This window comes from Chiloscyllium plagiosum, unplaced genomic scaffold (genome assembly GCF_037043375.1).
Source record: "Chiloscyllium plagiosum isolate Xiang-an unplaced genomic scaffold, Cpla_swu_hap1 HiC_scaffold_13, whole genome shotgun sequence".
Classification (NCBI taxonomy): Eukaryota; Metazoa; Chordata; class Chondrichthyes; order Orectolobiformes; family Hemiscylliidae; genus Chiloscyllium; species Chiloscyllium plagiosum.
The window spans coordinates 21,944,488-21,970,052 of NW_028270151.1; the positions used below are offsets into that span (position 1 = coordinate 21,944,488).

At 40.5% G+C, this 25,565-nt stretch overlaps 1 protein-coding gene across 1 annotated transcript in view; it reads left to right on the top strand.

Moving 5' to 3' along the window:
* Positions 1-21,439, top strand: part of LOC122556140 (membrane-spanning 4-domains subfamily A member 4D-like) — a 33,526-nt gene extending 12,087 nt beyond the window's left edge. Inside the window, exons 3-7 of the mRNA XM_087993223.1 lie at positions 3,251-3,379; positions 8,895-8,951; positions 11,772-11,876; positions 12,355-12,471; positions 18,425-21,439. Of these exons, the coding sequence (XP_087849349.1) occupies positions 3,251-3,379; positions 8,895-8,951; positions 11,772-11,876; positions 12,355-12,471; positions 18,425-18,538 (522 nt within the window). The 3' untranslated portion in view covers positions 18,539-21,439. The remainder of the gene's footprint in view (positions 1-3,250; positions 3,380-8,894; positions 8,952-11,771; positions 11,877-12,354; positions 12,472-18,424) is intronic.
* The last annotated feature ends 4,126 nt before the right edge of the window (positions 21,440-25,565 follow it).

The following is a 25,565-nucleotide window of genomic DNA, read 5'->3' on the forward strand; positions in this document are numbered from 1 at the left end:
TTTATGCATTTCAAGACATCCAGTACCTCCTCCTCTGCAATATGGTCACTTTTCAAGATGTCACCATCTATTTCCTGACATTCTGCATCTTCCATGTCCTTCTCCATAGTAAACACTGATGCAAAGTTCTTAGGGCAAAGTTGCAGTCAGTGTGATGGGTTGAAGTGTGTCTACTTTAACACAAAATGTGTCAGGAATAAGGGGGATGAACTTAGAGCATGAATCAGTACTTGGAGCTGTGCTGTTGTGGCCATGACGGAGACTTAGATATGACAGAATGGGCAAGAATGGTTGGTGGACTCTCCGGGATTTAAATGCTTGAAAAGGAATAGGGAGGGAGGTAAAAGAGGTGGGGGAGTGGCATTGCCAATCAGGGATAGTATAACAGCTGCAAAATTGAGGAGGGTTTGTCTACTGAGTCACAATGGGTGGAAATCAGAAACAGGAAAGAAGCAATTACTTTATTGAGAGTTTTCTATAGACCCCACCCCAACCCCAATATCAACAGAAACACGGAGGAGCAGATTGGGAGGCAGACTTTGGAAAGATGAAAAAGTAACAGGTTTGTTGTCATGAGTGACTTCAACTTCCCTAATATTGATTTGAACCTCCTTAGTGCAAATAGTTTGGACGGACATGATTTGTCAGGTGTGTCCAGGAAGGATTCCTGACTCAATATGTACATAGGCTGACTGGAGGGGAGGTCATATTGGATTTGGTGCTTGGCAATGAACCAGGTCAGTTGTCAGGTCTCTTAGTGGGACAGCATTTTGGTGATAGTGATCACAACTCCCTGACCTTTACTAAACTCATGGAGAGGGATAGGAGCAGATGGCATGGGAAAGTATTCAATTGGTAGAGGGGGAATTATAATGCTGTTAGGCAGGGACTGAGGAGCATAAGTTGGGAGCAGATATTCTCGGAAATGCACGGCAGAAATGTGGAGATTGTTTAAGGAGCTCTTGTGAGTGCTGGATAGGCTTGTCCCACTGAGGCAAGGAAGGGATGGGAGGGTGAAGGAACCTTGGATGACTAGGGATGTGGAACATCTAGTCAAGAGGAAGAAAGATGCTTTTTTAATGTTGAGGAAGCAAGGATCAGACAAGGCTCTATAGGGTTACAAGACAGCCAGGAAGGAACTGAAGAATGGACTTAGAAGAGCTAGAAGGAGGCATGAAGAAGCCTTGGTGGGTGGGATTAAGGAAATCCCCAATGCATTCTACACTTATTTGAGGAGCAAGAGGATGGCCAGAGTGAGGATAGGGCTGATCAGGGATAGTGGATGACACTTGTGCCTAGAGTCAGAGACGGTAGGGCAGATCCTTAATGAATACTTTGCTTCAGTATTCACAAGTGAGAGGGACCTGAAACAGGCTGAAACGCTTGAACAGGATGATGTTAAGAAGGAGGATGTGCTGGAAAGTTTGAAAAACATGAGGATAGATCAGTCCCCTGGGCCAGACGGATATACCCAAGGTTACTACAGGAAGTGAGGGAAGAGATTGTTGATGATCTTTGCATCCTCACTGTCCACTGGAGTAGTACCAGATGATTGGAGGGTGGCAAATGTGGAATGCACTGCCAGCAGTGGTAATAGAGTCAGATATATTAGGAGAAAGTGAGGACTGCAGATGCTGGAGATCAGAGTCGAGAGTGTAGTGCTGGAAAAGCACAGCCCTGATGAAGGGCTTATGCCCGAAACATCGATTTTCCTGCTCCTCGGATGCTGCCTGACCTGCTGTGCTTTTCCAGCACTACACTCTCAACTCAGATACATTAGGGACATTTAAGCGACTCTTGGATAGGCACATGGATGATAGTAAAATGAAGGGAATTTAAGTTAGTTTGATCGTAGAGTAAGATTAAAAGTCAGCACAACATGAGGGCCAAATGGCCTGGACTGCGCTGTACTCTTCTATGTTCTAGTGTCATCTGCAAATTTACTCACCATACCTCCTGTATTCATATCTGAATCATTTATATAAATGATGAAAAGCAGTGGACCCAGCGTTGATCATTGTGGCATACTGCTGGTCACAGACCTCGCGTCTGAAAAGCAAACCTTCACCACCAACAATGTGGGATTATTTCCAGAAACAAAAGATGTGAGAAAATCACCTAATTTCAAATCTTGTTGTTTGAACTCTTGATCCATAGAATTTGAACATTTTTGCCCATGTTTTCCATCTATGGTATTTCTGTCAAATAAATATTCTGTGGTGTCCTATCTTATTTGTGAAAAAATGTGTGTATATTGGGATTAAATTAAAAATCACACAATACCAGATTACAGTCCAACAAGTTTATTTGGAAGTGCTAGCTTTCAGAGCACTGCCCCTTCATCAGGTAACTGTGGCGCAGGATTATAAGACACAAAATCTTTTACTATAAATTCTGTGTCTTATGATCCTACTCCACAGCTACCTGATGAAGGAGCAGTGTCCCCAAAGCTGGTGCTTCCAAATAAACTTGTTGGACTATAACCTGGTGTTGTGTGATTTTTAACTTTGTCCATCCCAGTCCAGCACCAGCTCCTCCACATCATATATTGGGATATAAAGTGGGTATATTCTATGTTTGAAAATGAGTCACTAATAATTCATTTTGCCACTTATTAAGGGTAAGATTGTTTACAATAAATGTAGTCTTGTTTTGATGCTTATAGATGAAAGTTAGTGTAAGTTTCTTTTATCTTAAATAGTAGTCAAAGTCAGTTAAATTAACCATCTGATTGATGGAAATGATTATTATTCATTTGTGATGATTCATGAAATAGTGGGGCTTAATTACCAATGCAGTCTTTTTATCAGAATCATGGCAGCATTGTCATCCCTCACAGACCGCAACTCATGTACACCACACAAATAATAAAATGCCACAGTAACATAAAACAAACTAAGTATCTTTCTTTCAAAAGATATGTTTCACCCACATATTCCAAATATAATTCTGGATGTGCCACAGTATTTACATTATATTAATAATAAAAATAAGGAGCAGATTTAATTGAATTCTTCTGTTTTGATTGTTTTTCCTTTATCTACAAAAAATCCGAAATAAAACTGCCACTTCAAATTCAAGAATTCAAGGTAGTATTCATTGGGTAAACTTCACAGGGTAGAAATCATTAGAGGTTAAAATTGAGCCTTTGCTATGCATAGGGCATTGATTTTCAGTGTAAATTTTACATCACAGAAGCAAGCTGAAACTTTTTTTCGAACATTTTAACACAATTTTCTGGTGTTTTCAGATAACGGAGATTATGACGGGTCTAATTGTCATTATCATTGGAATTGTAAAGGTCAGCAAGAGGTCACGTCGACTTTGGCTCAGTTTGTTTTCCCTAATATTTGGCACACCCTGGTGGACTGGAGCTCTAGTAAGTATTAACGGTGAATACAAGAATGTAAAGGTAGAAGGATTAGAGGGGACATGAGGAAAAATAATTTCATCTTGAGGTTTGTGGGTGTCTAGAATTCTCTGCTCAGTTTGGTTGCTGAGGTAGAAACACTCAAGTCATTTAAAAGGAACCTGCATCCACATCTGAGATGTTGTAATGTCCATGACTCTGGACCAGGTACTGATAAGTGGAATTAAAATGAGTGGCAACTCAGCCAGTAGAGAAATAGCAAACTCTATCTGTGTTGAAACATTTCTATTAGATTAGATTAGATTAGATTACCTACAGTGTGGAAAGAGGCCCTTCGGCCCAACAAGTCCACACCGACCCTCAAAAGAGCAACCCACCCAGACCCATTCCCCCACATTTACCCCTTCACCTAACACTACAGGCAATTTAGCATGGCGAATTCACCTAACCTGCACATTTTTGGACTGTGGGAGGAAACCAGAGCACCCGGAGGAAACCCATGCATACACGGGGAGAATGTGCAAACTCCACACAGACAGTTGCCTGAGGTGGGAATTGAACCTGGGTCTCTGGTGGTGCGCTATTGTTCTACATTAAGATTATAGCTACCAGCTCTTTAGGTATATCTGACAACAATTGTGTATTGGTACGTATTCCAGACAGAATGCCCTATGTATTCAATCTCCAAGTCAGACTGTGTATTCCTCGTTTATGCCAATGAGATGGTTTTGATCCTGTCATTTGCCTATTTAGATTTACTTGAGCAATCTGTTCCTCTCAGGTGGGTCTGTTATAGATGCATCCTCGAAAATAGGATGCTAATAAGAATGTAGCTATAGAATCAATTGAAGCTGCAGTGCTCCCATAGGCTCCAAGAACATTTTCAAAGACAATTGTTGCATGCTACCGACTTTGGTCTTTTAACCATCTGTAAAAAACATTTTTTGTCTTTGTTTTTAATGGTGGAGTCAAATGAGGAAAGCACTGTTGGCATACTAATGATTGTGGAAAAGATCACTGTACTTTTTAAAAACAAGTTCCCTGATGCTCATTGTAAGTGTTGTTTACACAGCTGCTTGTTCAAGGAGTAATGGTTAATGTTGAGTTGCAGACAAGCTGCAGCCAAGCCTTTGTATGAACAAAGTTTCAGCTGGCAACAAGTAACTGATTCGTCTGTGGCATAGTGACATGTTGTCAACATCAAAAGCCTTCTGCCTGCCAACAATGATGTGGTAGGCTATCACATAACAGAAAATGTTCAAGAAACACAGCACATCTGGGAGCACCTCACCACAGATGCTGCAAGACCTGCTGAGTTGCTCCAATCGCTTCCCATTTTTGATTCAGATCTCCACTGTTCTTTGTTCTTTTTTGGGTGTAAGCGTTTGTCATTGAACAATCTGGAAAAGAGGGAGTTGTCTTTTTCCTGCAGTGACAAATATCTCCAAACTGATGAAAGGCAGTTTATTCTCCCCCATCAGTTACTGTAAGGTCTGCCTTTTAAGCAATATGTCAGAGACTGTACAAGTGTGAACAAATCACTCTGCATCTCCCCCAAGCAAGTGAAAATAACATTGAGGAACAGCAATTCCTAAAAGTCTAAAAGATCATCTCAGTGAAACCTGTGGACAGGAACCATCGAACTGCTTTCCCAATCTTTTCTTCCATGCATGACACCAAACTTTTTGTGTCTGTCTGTGTATGTGTGTAGAAGGGAGGTTTTAATAACAGGGTTAGCATTTTAACTAGTAATCATATGTTGATTGTTCATGGCTGTTTATTATTTGTAATAACTAGTAACTCTTGTTAAGTTCAGATACCTAGTTGTCAACCTAGATCTAAAAGACATACCTACCGCAGAATTTTGTGTACTTTTAGAAACCTTTAACTTTCTTGACAACTCCAGGAATAGTAGGGCTTGATTTTCTAGTGTAATACAACACACTGCCAAACGACTTCACAGCACCCAAGGTTTATCTCTGTACCCTTTACCGACACGGCAAACTCAAAAAAATAAAGAACAATGCAGCGCAGAAACAAGCCTATCAACCCACCAAGTCTGCACTCACACATTTTGCCCTTTCATACTAAAACTGTCTTCACTTACAGGATCTGTATCGCTGTATTCCCTTCCTATTCATGTATTTGTCCAGGTGTTTCTTGAATGCTGTTATTGTGTCTGATTCTACCACCTCCACTAGCAGCATGGTCCAGGTACTCACCACCCTTTGAGTGAAAAACTTGCCTTGCACATCTCTTTTAAACATTATCCACCTGACCGCCCCCACCCCACCCATCCTGCTCTGCATCTTGAGCCTATGTTCCCCTCATAATCGACCCCTCCACCCTGAGGAAAAAGCCTCATACTTTCCACTCTATCCGTGCCATTCACAATCGTATCAACTTCTATCAGGTCACTCCTCGACCTCCTGCATTCCACTGAAAACAATCTTAGTCTACCCAACCTTTCTTCATACCAGGAAACATCCTGGTAAACCTTGCCTGTACCCTTTCCAAAGCATCCACATCTTTCTGTTACTGTGGTGATCATAAATATACACAATATTCCAAGTATGGCCGAGCTAAAGTTGTCTAAAGCTCCTTGAAATGAAATTTTGTGAGGCAAGACAGGTACCTGTAGCTCATCAAATATATTTTAAAAAGAGACAAATTACCCATTGGTTACAATCAGGAAATGAAATGTCACAAATTTCAACTCCTGATTTTCCACAAAACTCTATCCTGTAACTATAACAAATTACCTGACCTTAGGTGGGGCTATAGTACAGTGTTTATGACGGTTTTCAACTCCCAGCAGAAGAGAAGCTAAGATTTTTCTGGGTTCTTTTCTGTTTTAGTTGTTAATAGATTACTTACAGTGTGGAAGCAGGCCCCTCGGCCCAACAAGTCCACACCGACCCTCCGAAGAGCAACCCACTCAGACCCATTCCCCTACATTTATCCCTTCACCTAACACTACGGGCAATTTAGCATGGCCAATTCACCTAACCTGCACATTTTTGGACTGTGGGAGGAAACACGAGCACCCGGAGGAAACCCACGCAGACACAGGGAGAATGTGCAAACTCTACACAGATAGTTGCCTGAGGCGGGAATTGAACCCGGGTCTCTGGCACTGTAAGACAGCAGTGCTAACCACTGAGCCTAGAATGTGATATTGCGGGCAATGCCAGATTACATTACCTGTCTTCAATTGTCTTGGAGATGCTGGTGGTGATCCACCATTTTGAACTGGTCCATGTTGCATGGGAAAATCCATAGTGCTGTTGGGAAGAATAAGCCAGTAACCATGAAGGAATGACAATACAGCTCTAAGTCATGATGGTATGTGACCTGAAGAGCAACCTGGTGGGGTTAGTTTCTATTCAGTTATTACCCTTGTTGGTTGTAAGAGGGAGGAGTGTTACAACGTGCTGTCAAAGGAATCGAGGTGAGTTGCTGGATTGCTGATTACTAATTCTTCTAATAATTCTCCAAAGAGAGCTTATTATTAGAACTTGATGAAGTTACAAAATGTGTCAGTTGAAGCTGTGATGTTTTCTACCCCACTGGCTCATTGAACTTCCTTCATTGATTGTTTTTTTCAGCATTAAGCAAGAAGAATGGCTGTCTTAGTAAGAAAACAGATTGAGACAGAGGGTATATGGAACCAATGTTTAACTCCCTTAAGTCACTAGTTTGAGGAGAGAAAGACTTTTGAAAAAAACACATTTTTTTTGTATTTTTGATTGTGGACTCAAATGAGAACAGGACTGTTGTCCAAGCTAGAGATTGTGGAATGGATTTCTGCACTTGTTAAAAACAAGTTATCTGACATTCGTTGTAAGTGCTACTAGAACGCTTTTTGTTCAAGGAGTGGCAGAAGTCTATTTTTCGATAAGCTGGAGCCGAGAGGTGAGTATGAATGGAGGTCTGATTGGCAACAAGGAACTCATTGGTGACCAGCAATTGACAACAAAGGCCTTCGGCTTACCAACAACAATCTGATAGGATGCAAAGTAGCTGAACAACTTGTGGGTGTGAACGTTTGGTGAGAATCCAATGGACTTCTGAAAAGAAAGGAGCTGTCCTCCCTTGGCAGTAAAAACAAGCCACAGCCCTGATGGAAGCTAATTCATCTCTTCTCATTGGTTGCTGTAAGCTACAGCTTTTAACGAGCAAGTCAGAGACCCTACTCAACGAAATTATTATTTATAAAAATAAACAGTTTCCAACTGCAGAGAAACAAAAATGAATCATTGATGTACAGTTTTTTTTCTGTTTAAAACATCAACTCAGTCATAGAGTTTAGACACGTACAGCACAGAAACAGAGACTTTGGTCCAATTTGTCCATGCTGATCAGATATCCCAACCCAATCTAGTCCCACCTGCCAGCACCCGGCCCATATCCCTCCAAACTCTTCCTATTCATATAACTGACCAAATGCCTTTTAAATGTTGCAATTATATGAGCATCCACCACTTTCTCTGGCAGCTCATTCCATACACCCTCTGCGTGAAAAAGTGCCCTTTAGGTCTCTTTTATATCTTTCCCCTCTCACCCTAAGCCTATGCCCTCTAGTTCTAGACTCCCCCACCCAGGGAAAAGACTTTGACTATTTATCCTATCCAAGCTCCTCATGATTTTATAAACCTCTATAAGGTCACCCCTCAGCCTCCGACACTCCAGAGAAAACAGCCCCAGCCTTTTCAACTTCTCCCTATAGCTCAAATCCTTCAACCCTGGCAACATCCTTATAAATCTTTTCTGAACCCTTTCAAGTTTCACAACATCTTTCTGATAGGAAGGAGACCAGAATTGCACACTATATTCCAAAAGTGACCTAACTAAAGTCCTGTACAGCCGCAACATGACCTCCCAACTCCTGCACTCAATACTTTGACCAATAAAGGAAAGCATACCAAACGCCTTCTTCACTATCATATTTACCTGTGACTTCACTTTCAAGGAGCTATGAACCTGCACTCCAAGGTCTGTTTGTTCAGCAACACTCCCTAGGACCTTACCATTAAGTGTATAAATCCTACTAAGATTTGCTTTCCCAAAATGCAGCACCTTGCATTTATTTAAATTAAACTTCATCCGCCATTCCTCAACCCATTGGCCCATCTGATCCCACTGTAACCTGAGGCCCTGTGCTTCGTGTAAGCAAGTGAAAATGTCTGAAGAAGAAAGGCTGAGGAGTACGTGTCTTACAAGATCATCTCAGCAAACCCATGAATTGGAGCCATTGAACTGTCTTCCCAGTTACTTTTTCTACCTGTGAAAGTCTTTCTTTGCCATTGGTCAGTATGTGTGTAAAGGAGAAATTTAGTGTGTTTAATAGAAGAACTACTTGTCAATCATTTTTATCTTTTGTGATGACTCCTGGAATAGCAGGGCTTGGTTTCCAGGGTGTTCCCTGAGTGGAGTGTGACACTTTAAAAAAATTGAATCCTGTATTTCAATTGTTATACAAACCTGTGCTGTTTGCTCTCTGATGTGAAATATATTTTTAAAGTTTATTGTTGCAGGGTCACTCGCTGTAGTTGTTGAAAAGATGCCAACTGATTGCATGGTAAGTACTTGCTCAACAAATTTAATATAATTGGATTGTAAGTGGTATCAACATTCAAGGTGACAAACCAGCAAGATCTTGTTACTGGTTATTGCCATGCTACATCTCTTTTACTTTAGGATTCATAAAACAAATTTGATTAAAGGGATAACACAGTGGAATAGGTAAATTGCTACAGTCCCACATCTGCTCTTTAATTCAAATGCAGACCATCACAGTTGACAGAAATTACCTATTGCTTAAATGCTGGAAGAAGTAAGATTAGATTCCCTTCAGGGTGGAAACAGGCCCTTCAGCCCAACAAGTCCACACCGACCCTCCAAAGAGTAACCCACCCAGACCCATTCCCCTCTGATTAATGCTATGGGCAATTTAACATGGCCAATTCACCTAACCCACACATCTTTGGACTGTGGGAGGAAACCCACACAGACATGGGGAGAATGTGCAAACAGACAGTTGCCCAAGGCTGGAATTGAACCTCAGATCCTGGTGCTGTGAGGCAGTAGTGCTAACCACTGAGCCACCGTGCCGAAGACAAGCTTCCACCTTTGGAATCTGAGTACAAATGCAGACAGGTAGAGGATAAGTCCATTTTTCTTAAGGCAAATTAGGCCATATATCTGAACAGTTCTTTGCCTAGGGTGGATATGTTCAGTGGATCACTGTAGATGATGCTATTCTCAATATCTAACCCTGAGAGTTAGGATTAGATATCTGGGAGTGCTTGTTGGGGCAGAGTAAAAGTAGCTTTATCCTGTGTCTAATTCTATGCTTTATTTGTCCTGGGAGTGTTTGGTAGGAGAGTGTAGAAGCAGGTTTACTCTGTATCTAACCCTGCGCTATACCTGTGCTGGTAGTATTTGTTGGGGACAGTGTAGAGGTAGTTTTACTCTATGCCTAATCCTGTGTTAAATCTGTCCTGGGAGTAATTATTGTGGACAGCCTAGAGGGAGCTTTACTCTGTATCTAATTCAATATATTACCTATCCTGTGACAGTGTTGAGGTAGCTTTACACTGTATCTAACCCTGTGCTGGACTTGTCCTGGGAGTATTTGATGGGGAGTATATCGAGGAAGCTTTAATCTGTATCTAACTCAATACTGTACCTGCCACAAGTGAATTTGTAACATTTCATTGATGGTATAAAAGTCCATTATTGCCTAGTAGCCATTTCCCTTACCCTAATGAAGATCTGATCTAACTAGATTGTTTGGATTAGAATGGCGCTGGAAAAGCACAGCAGATCAGGCAGCATTCGAGGAGCAGGAAAGTCAACATTTCGGGCAAAAGCCCTTCATCAGAAATGTTGATTTTCCTGCTCTTCGGATGCTGCCTGACCTGCTGTGTTTTTCCAGCACCACTCTAATCTAGACTCTGATCTCCAGCAATCCTCACTTTTGCCCAGCTAGATTGTTTGGTCCAGTTCTGGCAAAGGTCACAGAACTTGAAACATTTTCCCTACAGAGATGCTGCCAGTCCTGCTGAGATTTTTCAGCAATTTCTGATGTTTTATTTGTGCATTTTAGACTATTTGGTCTGTTGAATGAAAATGTTTCAGTTTTGGCAAATGGAGTGAAAAGGCATTACTCACAGAATTGGTGTCATGCATTCAATCTACAAAGCTCACTCTGCTGCATGAGAAATCACAGGAGACCCATTAAATTCAAGATTCAGAGATCATGTTGTAGTGTCACTACCTCTGAGCCAGGTGGCTGGGTTAAATTTCCATCTGCTCCAGAGTGTGGAATAGTGACTCTAAAGGGGTTGATTTGATTTGAATATGTCTAGATTTAAGGGGCTACATTAACTTCTCGGGAAATCAAGGAATAGTTGGGGTCAAGTGTCTCATTGGTGATATCCTGCTGACAATGGGCAGGATTCCAGAATTGGAGCTTACCCATTCCCACCTTATTGGGGGACACCTTTCCAGATGCTGGGAGTCAGAGATGGATATTCAGATCCAACTCTCTGCACAGCCATCATGCTCACTCCTGCAAGCTCCCACACGTTCCACTGATTGTTCTTGAGCAGAAGTACAGAGTGTACAATGGATGAGAGTTGTAGAAATCTGTTTGATTGGCCTTGGGTGCAAGGGCATATGGTTGAAAGTCATTCCCAGAAATTTGAATGACGCAGCAAGAAAGGAGGCCATTTAGCCTTTTCTGTCAATGCTGACATATTGCTAGAACTATCCAATTAATCTCACTTACTGCTTTTTCCAAAAGACTGTAAATGCTTCAGATCTTTGTAATGTCCTTATTGAATCTAGTTCCATACCTTTCAAGCAAAGACATCTAGGTCACAACAACACAACTTGATAGAGAACATTTCCTCATATTGCCTCTGGCTCTTTTCCATGTTACCTTAAATCTTTGCTCTTTGCTTCCTGACTCCTCTGCTCTCATGCCCGAAACGTCGATTCTCCTGCTCCTTGGATGCTGCCTGACCTGCTGCGCTTTTCCAGCAACACATTTTCAGTCCTTTCTCCTCTGCTCCTGAACTTGGGAAGTTTATCCTTCTTCACTGCATCAAACCAATTCATCCTATTAAAAATATCAGACAAATAAATTCATCTTCTCCAGGCTATCCATGGAAATAAAGCTCCCCATTCCTGGTGCCATTCCAGTGAATCTCTGCTACATTCTTTCTGAGGTCTTGACATCCTCCCTAAGGTGTGAAGTTGAATCTATTTAAACTTACTCAACAGAATGGGCAGATTGCAGACAGAACGGATTACAATAGGATTGGTTAACCAATTGACATTTTCCTCCTTCCTTGTTTTCTCATGCACTTTTAACATTTTTTTAAATTTCCAGATCAGAGGCTGTTTAGCAATGAACATCATCAGTGCCATTTCCTGCTTACCAGCCATAATAATATATGCTTTAAACCTCACAATTTTCACAATTTTCAATTCTGAGGTGAGTATTAAAACCTATTGATATTAATTTACTTATAAGTACTTCTTAAAAATCATCATAGATGTCCCTACAGTGTGGAAGAAGTCCATTCAGCCCATTGAGTCCACATCGACTCTCTGAAGAGTAACCCTCACAGACCCACCCTCTACCCCAATAACCCTGCACTCCCCATGGCTAATCCACCTAACCTGCACATCACAGTCAATCTAGCATGGCTAATCCACCTAAACTGTACATCTTTGGATAGTGGGAGACAACTGTATCACCCGGACGATAACCCATACAGACATTGGGAAAACGTGCAAACTGTACACACACAGTTGCCCGAGGGTGGAATCAAACCCGTGTCCCTGGCGTTGTGAGGCAGCAGTGCTAACCACTAAACCACCATGCTGCCTTTGAGGCACCATGTCGCCCTTGTTTTCTCTCCAAAATGTTTCCTCTCCAACTTAATTTATTTGTTTTTAACACTTTACAGGATACAGCATGTGTCATCATACTTCTCCTGTTGACATTGCTTAATGCAGCAATATCTATTGCAATTTCAAGCTTCAATTGTAAAGGTCTGACTTGTTGCTACGAGACAACAGCCATGGTAAGTTAAATAATGGATTGATGTAATTGATTGGTGAATTGTATATATTCATATGTCAATTAGTCTTTATTCCCTTTTCGGAAAAGTGTACATTTACCAATGATAGTTACTGGATGCCAGCAGCTAAACCACTTGTGGGCTATCCTAACTGTGCAGAAGTCACTGGAACTGCAAGACACGCAGAGCATAAACCAAACAGCCAATGTGTTTCACTTAGGAATGGGTCTAATGCAAAGATTTGAGCACAAAATTTACGCTGATGTCCCCAGCCAATAATGCAGGAGTGTCGCACTGCTGGATGTTCTGCCTTTTTGGATGAGACACTAAACCAATGCCCAAGTCACACTGTCAGGTGGATGTAAAATATCTGATGGGATGATTTTAAATAGCAGGAAAGTTCTCCTTGAATATATTGGCAATCAACCAACTTACTAAAATGAAGGGGAACTTGCAGGGTGGTGATGTTCCCATGTATTTACTACCCTTATCCTTCTTGGAGGTAGAGGTCATGCATTCAGAGATGTGTTTGAGGAACCTTGGTGAGTTACGGTAGTGCATCTTATAGATGATACACACTGCAGCTACTATGCCCTTACACACACATTCAAGGAAATAAAAAGGTTATTAGCAGAGGAGAAAAACTCTGTTTGGTAGCCTTTATTCCGAGGTTCTGTTGCTGTGAAGATCCTTATGGCTCTTCTGATGGCCAACAGGTTGATTTGCAGTTAGCTTTCTCTGGGATCTTCCACTGGTTGGTTATTTCATTTATAAAATGTCTCTCATATATCAGTTTAAAAGTCACAACTTACAACAACTGTTGCAGGAAATATAAATTGGTTTTCTTAAGCCATAAAGTTAGTTTTGATCACAGAGCGTAGAGAGCTTACTCCCAAGCTAAGGATGAACTGAACTGTTTTCTTTCTTTCTTTCTCTCTCTGAAACCTTTCCCAGCTCTGAGCTGTTCAGTTACCCAAAAATCAACCACACAATCTTTGGGGCAAAAGGTCCCTATCATGAATAAGTGGCCACTAGTCCATAAAGAAACTACTTCTTGTTGTCAATCAGAGCTGCATCTGTAAACCCCTTTGGCTCCAATTCAATTTCTACCTAACTTTAATTACTGCTTGTTCAAAACACTATTTATATGATACTTCAGTGAGTGTCAGGTCATTTGTTTTTCAAAATATACACAGCATGACAAGCACTATGATTTAAACAGTTCTATATCACTTCAGTCCAGAACTTTAAAATAACACAAAAATAAAATGATGCAGTTTTACAATGGGATTCCAATTAATTTGATTGCTGAGTCATTGATGATGTCAAGCTTCTTGAGTGTTTTTGGAGCTCCACTCATACAGGCAAATGAACAGTATTCTATCCCTTTGCTGACTATGGTCTTATAGATGGGGGATGGGAAGTTAGTTAGTCATGACAGGACTCCTGGCCTCTGACCAGCACTTATAGTCACAATATTTAAATAGCTGGTTCGGTTCTGTTTCTAGTCAATTGCAACACCTGAGATGTTCATTGAGGGAATTAAGTCATAGTAAAGCCATTACATATCAAGAGGAGGTGGTTAGCTTCCTCATGTTCAAGATGGTTCTTGCCTGGTGCCTGAGTGGTGTAAATGTTGTTTTCCACTCTTTAGCCCAAACTTGGATGTTGCGTAGGACTTTCTCCATATAGACATAGACTAACTCAGTACATGAGGTGTTGCAAATTATGTTGAACATTGTGTAATCATCAGCAAAATCCCCACTTCGGACCGTATTGATGAAGGGAAGCTGAAGATGTTTGGGATAAGGTAATTACCCTGAGGAAGTCAGAAAGTGATATCCTGGAGTCAATGGTTAGTACATCAAGTGATTATTACCACAGTGCTGTTTGGGAAAACCTGAATGGAAAGCAGAATTTACTTAAGCAAAGGGGTGGCATGGTGGCTCAGTGGTTAGCACTGTTGCCTCACAGTGCCAGTGACCCGGGTTCAATTCCCACCTAGGGTGACTCTCTGTGTGGAGCTTGCACATTCTCCCCGTGTCTGCATGGGTTTCCTCCCACAATCCGAAGATGTGCAGGTTAGATGAATTGGCCATGCTAAATTGCCCATAGTGTTAGGTACATTAGTTAGGGGTAAAATGCATCTGGGTGGGTTGCTCTTTGGAGGGTCAGTGTGGACTTGTTGGGCCAAAGGCCTGTATCCACACTATAGGGAATCTAATCAAAATATAAGTAATGGTAATTAATTAATTAATCACCACACCATAAAGATGAGAGGGCCATAGGTGATGAGAGGAAAATATAAACACTGCTGCTGAGCCTCTTTTGGATACTGCTGGAAAAAGGGAGGAAAAGAAAAAAAAGAACTGAAATTAAAAGACAATGCAGAAGGTTTTCTCAGTCTCGCGACTAAAAAAAACAGAAGATTCAGAGAGTCTGTTCATTCTAGGGACTGGCTTGGAGCTGGCTAGAAAGACAACAATAAAGATGGGAGGGCAGATGATGTGCTGCAGGATGTTAGAACTCCTGCTCATCTATGTGATCTAAAACAACTATGTCTGCAGTAAAAGCCTATCACTTCAACAGCTTCAGCTTAGTTTATAAGCTGGAAGCTGAGCTGCAAGCACTATAGCACATCAGGGAGGGAGGAAGTTGCCTGAACGTTTTGATACAGGAGTCTATCGCACTCCTTAGGATAGGCTCTTCTGATTTGGGCTGTGGCCAGGGACAGGAGATTACTGCACGTTGGGGCATTGATAAAGTTGTAGTGGAGGAGCCTTGGCCTTTACAATTGTTGAGGTTCTTGCTATCTGTATGGATAAAAGTGAGGGCCTGCCTGGAACCATGGCACATGAAGACATGCAAACAGTGGGAGTTAACAAGAATGCAGATGCATTGAGGGACAGTACAGTTAGAGGAACAGGTACAGTTCATTGCAGGTTACAGCAAGAATCCAGAAGGCTGTATTGCCTGCCCAGTGCCAGGGTTTGGGACGTCTGCTTGGTGTTACACAGGAACACAGTGAGCTGGGCACCATCCTGCTCTGCCATTCAGTAAGATTTCAATGCAACATAGGAGGTTGAGGAATGACCTTACTGAGGTTATAAAATCATGAGGAGCACAGATAAGGTGAATGATGAGGATCTTTTCCCTTGAGTGGAGGAGCTCAAAACTAGGGGGTATATTTTTAAGGTGAGAGGAGAAAGATTTAAAAAAGGATATGAGTGGCAACTTTCTTATTCACAGAGTGGTTCATGTGTGGAATGAACTGCTGGATAAAGTGGTGGATGCAGGTATAGTTACAACATTTAAAAGACATTTGGATAAGTTCATGAATAGGAAAGGTTTGGAGGGATGTAGGCCAAGCACAGACAGGTGGACAACATGGCAGTTGGCAACAGTTTGACAACATGGTCAGCATGGAGTTATTGAACCAAAGGGTCTGTTTACAGGTGGTGTGACTCAACGACTCTATATCAGTTGATTTGAGTGCTCAACACTCTTGGCTGTCCCTGATAACCTTTCACCCCCTTGCTTAACAAGAATCTATCAGTCTCTGCCTTACACATATTCAAAAACTCTGCATCTGACACCTTTTGAGGACCATGTTCCATAAATTCATGATGATTAGTGTGAAAAGTATTCTTGTTTTCATCCTAATTAGTCAGCCTCTTATTTTGAAACAATAGCCCCTCATTCTAGATTCTCCCACAAACCAAAGCATTCTTTCCACATTCACTTGTCCAGGCTCTTCAGGATCTTGTATGTTTTTTAAATTCACTCACAGGATATGTGTTGCTAGCTGTCCAGCATTGATTGTTCATGCCTAGTTGTCCTCAAGAAGGTGGTGAGAGCTTGTTTTCTTGAACTGTTGTAGTTCATGTGCTGTGGGTAAACCCACAATGTCATTAGGAAGGGATTCCAGGATTTTGACACCGTTTTAGTAAAGAAAGGGTGACATATTTCCAAGACAGGATGATGTGTGGTTTGGAGGGGAACGTGCAGATATTGGTGTTCCCATGTATCTGCTAACCTTGTCCTTCCAGACAGAAGCAGTGGTGGGTTTGGAAGGTGCTATCTAAATTAATTTCTGCAGTACATTTTGTAATTGTACACACTGCTGCAACTGAGCATTGATGGTGAATGGAGTGGATATTTGTAGATGTGCTGCCTATCAAGCTGGCTGCTTTGGCCTGGATGGTGTCAAGCTTCTTGAATGTTGTTGAAGCTGCACTCATCTGGACAAGTCTTTCAATCGAGCAACCACCTCCTATTCTAAACTCCAGCAGATTCGAGCCCAGCCTATTAAAACCTTTCTCATAACTTTGAGATGCCGGTGTTGGACTGGGGTACACAAAGTTAAAAATCACACAACACCAGGTGTGCACACACACACACACATATTAGTTTGTGGGGTGAATTTGTACTTGCAAAGTTACGTTGTACTTTGCTCAAAAATTGCATGAATCCATGTAAAATTCTGTTAATTCACTATTAGATTAGAATTAGTGTAAACATTATGGCACAGACAGCAGCACAGAGGGGTGCTAATACCCAATACATTATCTGAGCTGACACCAATTGTTAAAGTACAGTTGAGAATGTAACTTTTAAAAAGAAATTTTGCAATTTACATATGAAAGAGAAACTAACATGGTCATTCTAACAGATGAGAAACTTAACAAACAATCAAGCCATTTTTCAATGTATAATTTCAGTCACATCACACTGTAAACTTTTGCTATAAATTCTGTGCCTTACAATCGTGTCCTCCACAACCACCTGATGAAGGAGCAGCACTTTGAAAGCTAGTGCTTCCAATTTAACCTGTTACACTATAACTGGGTATTGTGTGATTTTTAACTTCCTCATAATTTTTAACTTCCTGGAGATAGGAACAAATTAACATTTTGAGTCCAATATGATTCCTTTTCGATTCTCGTCTGGCATCATTCTTCATTAAATTGTTTCTCTTTCCACAGATGCTGCCAGACCTGCTGAGTTTCTCCAGGATGATCTGTTTTTGCTTCAAATTTCCAGCATTGTCAGTAAATTGCCTTTAATAACATACTCCACAGTGGAGACTGGTGCAAAATAATTGTTCAATGCATCTGCTGTCTATTTATTTTTGGGGAATGGCTTTTTCTTAAACATCTCAATCTTTTTGCTTTATTTTTCTTAATTTTTAACAGGAGTCTGAGAAAATAAAGTAACAATGGGAATAATTATTAAAACAATATTACTTTATTTCATAATTTAGAAGCATTTACCTGAAATAAACCTCTATATTACAAGTACTGCTCCAAAAAAAGATCACCATAATCAAAATTTGAATACTGGTGTATGATATTTTAATAGAAACACAATCAAGTTGTTTCACTGAAGGGGCAGCATGGTGGTTCAGTGGTTAGCACTGCTGCCTCACAGCACCAGAAACCTGGGTTTGATTCCCACCTCAGGCAACTGTCTGTGTGGAGTTTGCATGTTCTCTCTGTGTTTGGTGGGTTTCCTCCCACAATCCAAAGATGCGCAGGTTAGGTAAATTGGCCATGTTAACTTGCCCATATTGTTAGGTGCATTAGTCAGAGGTAAATATAGGGTAGGGGAATGGGCCTGGATGGTTTACTCTTCGGAAGGTCGGTGTGGACCTGTTGGGCCGAAGGGCCTGCTTCCACACTGTAGAGAATCTAATCATTTCCAGCAATTCATGGGTGGGTTTTCTCTGCTACACATGTGTAAGAAGTGGTCCCCCTAGCGTACTGCACCATGAAATGCAGCCTGGTCATTTGCTCTGACAGAGGGACAGCACAATCATTATTGCTCCAATGGGGAAAGTGGCAGACAACAGGGCTTAATGGATTGGGAGAAGTGGTCGAGGCATGATGAACTGGCTCGCTCTTTCCATGCTCAAACCTTTCAAATTCTATTAATTTGCACTGTTTTTATTTTTCAGCCAGTTATTGTGGTCTACAACAATGCATCTGCACAACCAATTCCCCCCCAAGAGTTCCAGGACAACCCTCCTCCCTACAACGTGATAGTGACAGAAAATGTATATGCTGGATAACAAACTGTTTCTGATGAAATTGAACGACATGCAAGTTAATTCAACTTACTGAACTTGAAGCAACATTATTAATATGCATGTAAAGAGTTAGGATTCCGTTTTTGTCCTTGGGCTGCATGTGATTTTGCCAAGGCTGCATTTATTACCCATATCCAAGTAGGCTGGGGAGCCCACATTAAGCTTTATACTCAGTGTTGCTTCAGAGGGGATGAATTTATGGTGCTGTAGGTTGCCATGTAGGCAGTATAACATTGAGGGTTCATGAGAGACAGACATACTGCCTTATAAGAAAGTTATGAGCTTGTTGTATCGTTTCAGTCTTTCAGACCCTTAATAGTGATTTACTTTTGGTGGCTATCCTCTAGTTGCTAGATTTATCTAATTCAGTTTCATGGCTTTAGGGCCATAACCAATGCATTTCTCATAAATATAACTAGATGTTTATTGTCTGCTGCAGACAATCAAACCTCCACGTCTTGAGAATTGACTCCAAGGATTGGTAATTGATTTTTGTCCAACAGCATGCAAGAGGAAATGACAAGGCAGCAAAACACATTGCACTTAAATAAAAGCCAAATATTGCAGGTTCTGGAAAGTTGAAATCAAAACAAAAAGTGCTGGAAAATCTCAGCTGAACTGGGAGCATCAGTGGAGAGAGAAAAAGAGTTAATGTTTCAATTCTGTTTCTCTCTCCATGGGTGCTGCCAGACCATGGTTGCTCCAGTATTTCCAATTTTAGTGCATTTTACATCCCTCTCTCAATCTGAAATCAACGAAAATAAATATGGGCAGAGTAGTAATAGTTTGCCAGTTTGATGTTGCCACATTATTTCACATTATCATGTATTAAATCAATTGAATCATCCAAAGAGAGTGTACCAGAATTTTTAAACTCATTTTGCACCTTAGACAAATTGTTAATCAGTCTCAGTTTATCCTCATCAGTGACACATGTTGACAATGCAAGTTGTAAATGTATTCCTGGGTATTTTATCACATGACTTGCCACTATGTTCCAGCTGTTAATCAGCCAATACATCTATTTTGATGGCATAGTGTTTTCCTGCAATAGTCCTTACCCACTGAATGACATTTGACCATCAGCCAAACAACCTTTTTTCCTCCATTTCAATATTTTGATATCTGGTGAGAAGAAATATTCAAAGAAAATGACAAAAAAAATCTCTTTGAATTTTCACCAAGGTTACTTATAGTAGTGCCCTGCAGATTAATTGTCAATTCCTATAAACTGAAGGCCAATCCTGGATGGTTGGAAATCCTGGATTATCAGCTTAATCCCTATACATAAAGTTGTTTTTTGGATCAGCTGCTCATTACAGAAATTGTCCAATTTTCATCCCTGCTTGAGGGGCAGTTATCTATATGCATCAGAATTACATATCAGAAGTGCAACTTATATTCAAACGATTTTTAGGTTGAGGAACGTTTCCCCATAAGAGTGATGTAAATAAGGGGGGACAGGGCCAGCCAATGCATTAATGTCACCCATGAATCTCATAAGTGCAGTTTCTCCCATAAGAAACAATGAAATGAGGTAGGAATAGGTACTTTAACTTATGGAAATGTTCTGTTTCAAACCTAGCAACCAAAATATATATGATACATGTATTATACTGTATAGCATAATGTACACACACCCCCATACTTTTAGACTACATGTATAATAAATCAATTTATGTATAATAAATCAACATAAAAGTGAATTCATTTGTTGAACCATGAAATGAATGAATAAAGTAACAGACTCGCAGCAGGTTGTGAGATTTGATTTGATTTGATTTGATTTGATTACAAAATTGGCTTATCCAAACAAAGCTCAGGAACCAGAAGACAGTCTTCCGATTCCCTGGTGAGCAGGACCTATGGCCTAAATTGTATCTCTCTAGTTCTGCTTCTTCACATGCCAAAGTTAATTTATTGGTTACCTATTACTTTACACTCTTTAAATACTGACTAAGTATTTGTTTTATTTTAACATTATCAATTTATCACTATATTTTGTTCTTCTCAGCAAGTTGTTTATGCTTTCTTCATTCCTCAATGTTTGGGTTGAAATTCATGTTTAATGTTGCACCAAACTTTATCTTTCTGAAATTTGTTCACCAGCCTTCAAGTGAGGAAAGGGCCACCCAGATGTAAGCAAATGTATGTCGCTGTTAATTTTGTCCTTGCACTGAAATATCAGTTCATTGAATGTATCAGTTCTTTCTTGTATCTGTGCATTTTTTTTATACTTTGAAATGTTTATTAGTTATTTGAACATTAAGCAAATCACCACCTGAAATCAGATTAACACTTCATTTGCTGCTGTTGGTCTACAGATATTTCCTCAATACAAGTATAATCTAAGACAACATGGCACTGCCACCATGAGAGAATGTGGCATTGTTGATGAAGCTATCCCTTAGTTAAGATGCAGTTAAACATCACACAACATTAGGTTAGAGTCCAACAGGTTTATTTGGAAGCACTAGCTTTCGAAGCGCCGCTCTTTCATCAGGTGGTTTTAGAGAATATGATCATGACCACAGAATTTATAGCCAAAGGAGTCCAGTGGAGATGTGATACATTAAACAATTTTAGATCAAATCTTTCCTCTTTTAGAATGGGATATGTTGGTTTCTGTTCTTTGATATGTAAATCCCATAACTTCTTTTAAATTACATTCTCAAGATATGATTTGGAGATGCCAGTGTTGGACTGGGTGTACAAAGTTAAAAATCACACAACACCAGGTTATAGTCCAACAGGTTTATTTGGAAGCACTAGTTTTCGGAGCTCTGCTCCTTCATCAGGTGATTGTGGAGTATAAGATTGTAAGACAGAATTTATCGTAAAAGTTTCCAGTGTGATGTAACTGAAATTATATATTGAAAAAGACCCAGATTGTTTGTTAAGTCTCTCATCTTTTAGAAAGACTATGTTGGTGTCAGTTCTTTCATATATAAATCACAAAACTTTTTTTAAAAGTTACATTCTGAAGTGCACTTAACAATTGGTGTCATGTCGGCCCAGATAAGGTATTGAAGGTGTTAACTCCCTGTGAGGCTGTCTGTGCCACAATGGTCAGACTGATTCAAATCTAAAAAACAGATTTTCAGAATCTTACATGGATTCATGCAATTTTTTGAGCAAAGTAAAATGTAATTCTGCAAGTCCAAATTCACCCCACAAACTTATATGTGTATGTGTGCATGTAGATGCATGGGGTGGGGGCGTGTTTATGAGTGTCTGTGAGAGAGTGTGTGTATGTTTGTAAGTGTGAGTGTAAAGGGGTTTAAGTCTGTGAGAGGGTGTGTGTGGGAGTGTATGTGCGAGCATATGAGAGAGGGTCTGAGTGTGTGTGTGTGCGTGTGCGTGTGTGCGCACTTGCGCATGTGTGTGTTTCCGTCTGTGTGTGTGTATAGCGCAATAGGGTCACCTGTAGTGTGTTATGTACTCAAGGTCCCAGTTGAGGCTATTCCTATGGGTACCGAACTTGGCTATCAGCCTCTGCTCGGCCACTTTTCGTTGTTGCCTGTCCCGAAGTCCACCTTGGAGGGCAGTCACCTGAAGGTCCGAGGTCGAATGTCCCGGACCGCTGAAGTGTGGGAGCGAACACTCCTGTCTGTTGATTGTTCTGCAGCGTCCATTCATCCGTTGCCATACCGTCTGTTTGGTCTTGCCAATGTACCATGCCTCAGGGCATCCTTGCCTGCAGCATATGAGACAACATTGGCTGAGTTGCATGAGTACCTGCCACATATATGGTGGGAGGTGTCCCCACATGTAATGATGGTATCCGTGTCGACATTCTGACATGTCTTGCAGCGTCTACCATGACAAGGTTGTATGGTACTGTCCCCAAAGCCAGGCAGTTTGCTACGAACAACAATCTGCTTTTCTAACAATGTTGTGGTTCTGTTCGCCGAGCTGGGAATTTATGTTGCAGACGGTTCATCCCCTGTCATGCTGGGTATTGGGTACTTTGTCCTGATGAATAACACAAAGGACTAGCCACGTTACCATACATCAAGAACATTTCTGAACTGACAGCCAGGCTACTATGACCACAAGGACTCATAACAGCACATAAACCAATAGCCACTCTCAGACAACAACTCACCAGGACAAAGGGCCCGATACCCAGCATGAGCAAGACCAACGTAGTGTACAAAATCCCATGCAAGGACTCCCCTCCCCTCCCCTGATGTGACTCTGACAGGAAGGATACACTGCTGATCAAGCCCCTTCAGTCCATGAAATCTCCTGAAAGTATATAGTTCAATTGAATCAACAAGTTGGTTAATTGACAGTTAATTTGCTTTGCTTTTAGTATTATCCCTAACAAAAAAAAGACTGGCACCAGGTCCATTAATAAATACAAATGATTATGAATTTTTGAACAGTTGGTAAAATGGATTATGAACTACCACTATGCAACTTAAATTATATTCCTTTTAAACCCAAATACACACACATTCAAATACAAACATGATGAGGTGGAAGGTACATCGGCTTTGAATTTACATTCAGGAGTCAACAGGAGTCACTTACACATCATTGGTTCAGGATGAGTGGGCAGTAATTGGAGGGCACAGTGTACATATGTGAGTGGAGATTTAGGCAGCAGTTGAATAAGAGCTGAAAATGTGTTGCTGGAAAAGTGCAGCAGGTCAGGCAGCATCCAAGCAGTTGAATAAGGTGACTTTGGTTCATCGAATGTTTACACATTGATTTCTCATTCATCAGTTACTTAATATTATATGGGCAATCTGAAAGCATTAAGATAACGTGAAGTGAGGGTTGAGGATGCTGGCAAAGAAAATTATAATTGTTCATTTAGGAGCAATTTGGGATTAACAATTTGGTTAATTTAGGATTAGGGCACTTAGTAAAAGAGATTTAGGGGTTAAATTTCAATTAAGTCAAAGGGCAAAATTATCTATCAGTCACAAAGTATACATATCTGTCCCATTTTCCTCCCCATTAATATTATTTAGGCAAAGAAAATGCACCTAATGATTTGTTCCCATTGCATCCAATTTCAGTGAGTGATAGGAAGAACACAGAAAAAGGCCATTCATCCTCCCAAATCTGTTCCACCATTCAATTGGATCATGATGGTAATATAAATTACCTCAATCTACTTACCATTCATCTGGAACTCTATGTTCCCTTTCTAAACAAAATTCTGCCAAACACAGATATGAAAGCTTCAATCACTCTCTAGCCTCAACTGCATCTTGGGGAAAGAGTTCAATGATTCCATTACTTTTGTATGAAGAAGTGATTTTTGCCATCACTTTAGGGTGGTTTGGTGGCTCAGTGATTAGCACTGCTGCCTCACAGCACCAGGGACCTGGGTTTGAATCCAGCCTTGGGTCACTGTTTGTGGGGGAAGTTTGCACATTCTCCCTGTGTCTGCATGGGCTTCCTCCAGGTGCTCTGGTTTCCTCCCACAATCCAAAGATGTGCAGGTTAGATGAATTGGCTATTCTAAATTGCACATAGTGTTCAGGGATGTGTAGGTTAGGTGCATTAGTCAGGGGTAAATGTAGGGGAATGGATCTGGGTGAGTTATTCTTCGGAGGGTCAGTGTGGACTTGTTGGGTTGAAGGGCCTGTCTCCACACTGTAAGGATTCTATGGAACCCTGACCTACCTTGGACTAATTTCAAAGTGATTCCTTCTTATTTGAGTTTCATTCACCATTGCAAATAGTTTTTTTCTTCTCTCTGTCCTGTCAATCCTCAAATCAATTTAAATGTTTCAATTAAATCACCTTACAATCCCCTATAATCAATAAATATGAGTCTAGCCGATGTACCCTGTCCCAAACGTAACCTTTTAAGACAAAGCAATTCTAGTGCATTTCTGCTCAAAATTACTCTGGTCTGACTTGGAATAGGGAGCACAAGGCTGGTCAGCAAACTCAACAGGTACTGCTACAGTTTGGGCTTGGTTCCTTGATACCTAGATTAGCTAAATGGTTGAATCTTATGATCTGAAATCTAATTGCTTACTGAGTTAAGGCCCCCAATGACTACTTTCTCATGACACAGAGAGATGTCCAGTGATCGTTTAACCTGAGGATCACCACTCCTCAGGCAAGGAGCGAGGTTGAGAAGGAGGAACCTTCATGGTAAACTCAGCCATTATAGGAACTAAACTGTTGATGTTACTCCATATTCACAAAACAAATGTCTAGCCAATTGAGCTAATTGATTCCCAAATTTATTCAGTAAGCCCCAGGGCAAAGGAAAATGTTCCCTTTACATTTAATATTGTTGAGAATTCCAGTAGCTTTCACATTAGTTCACAGGATTAATCATATCAGCCATGCTAGACAATTAGTAACAATTCCTAAAGTTTATTTAGAAACCTAAATCCTCATAAAAACAAATAATAATTGAACAACTTAACAAAGCACTATAAATCTACAACCTGCTCACTAGTGGTTTAGTTTAAAAAAAACCTTTGATTAAGAACTTGACTTGCATGGTTCCTCAGAATAATTTGTAAATGGTTATCTCAGCAAAAGTAGAACATGATGAGATACATTCAGTACATTCTTCCAAAACAGGATTCATAGTGGTGTAGCAGGGCAAGTTAAACAACAATATGTGTGATTAAATGCTGTAATAAACTGAAAGATTCAAGTGCACTTTACAGCAACAAACAAAATGCTGGAGTAGATGGAGAATGTCAGAATAGGAGTTAATGAAAGGACTGAGTGAGTAAATCAGACAAATGCATGCATTTTGAAAAGGTTTATAAAACTGGATGTAAGGAAAAGTCATGTTGGAAAGAAATAAATTTCCAAACAGCAGTTATACTGACCATTGAACAACGCTTGTGGTAGAATACCCAATTCATGCAGTTTGTGAAACTTCATTGAATATGGAAATATATTTTATGAAAGACATGGATTAATCAAAAATAGTCAACAAGAATTTGTTAAAGTAAGGTTGTATGTGACAAATTTATATTTTGAAGGAGGCAACATGGAGCATGTAAAAAGAAGA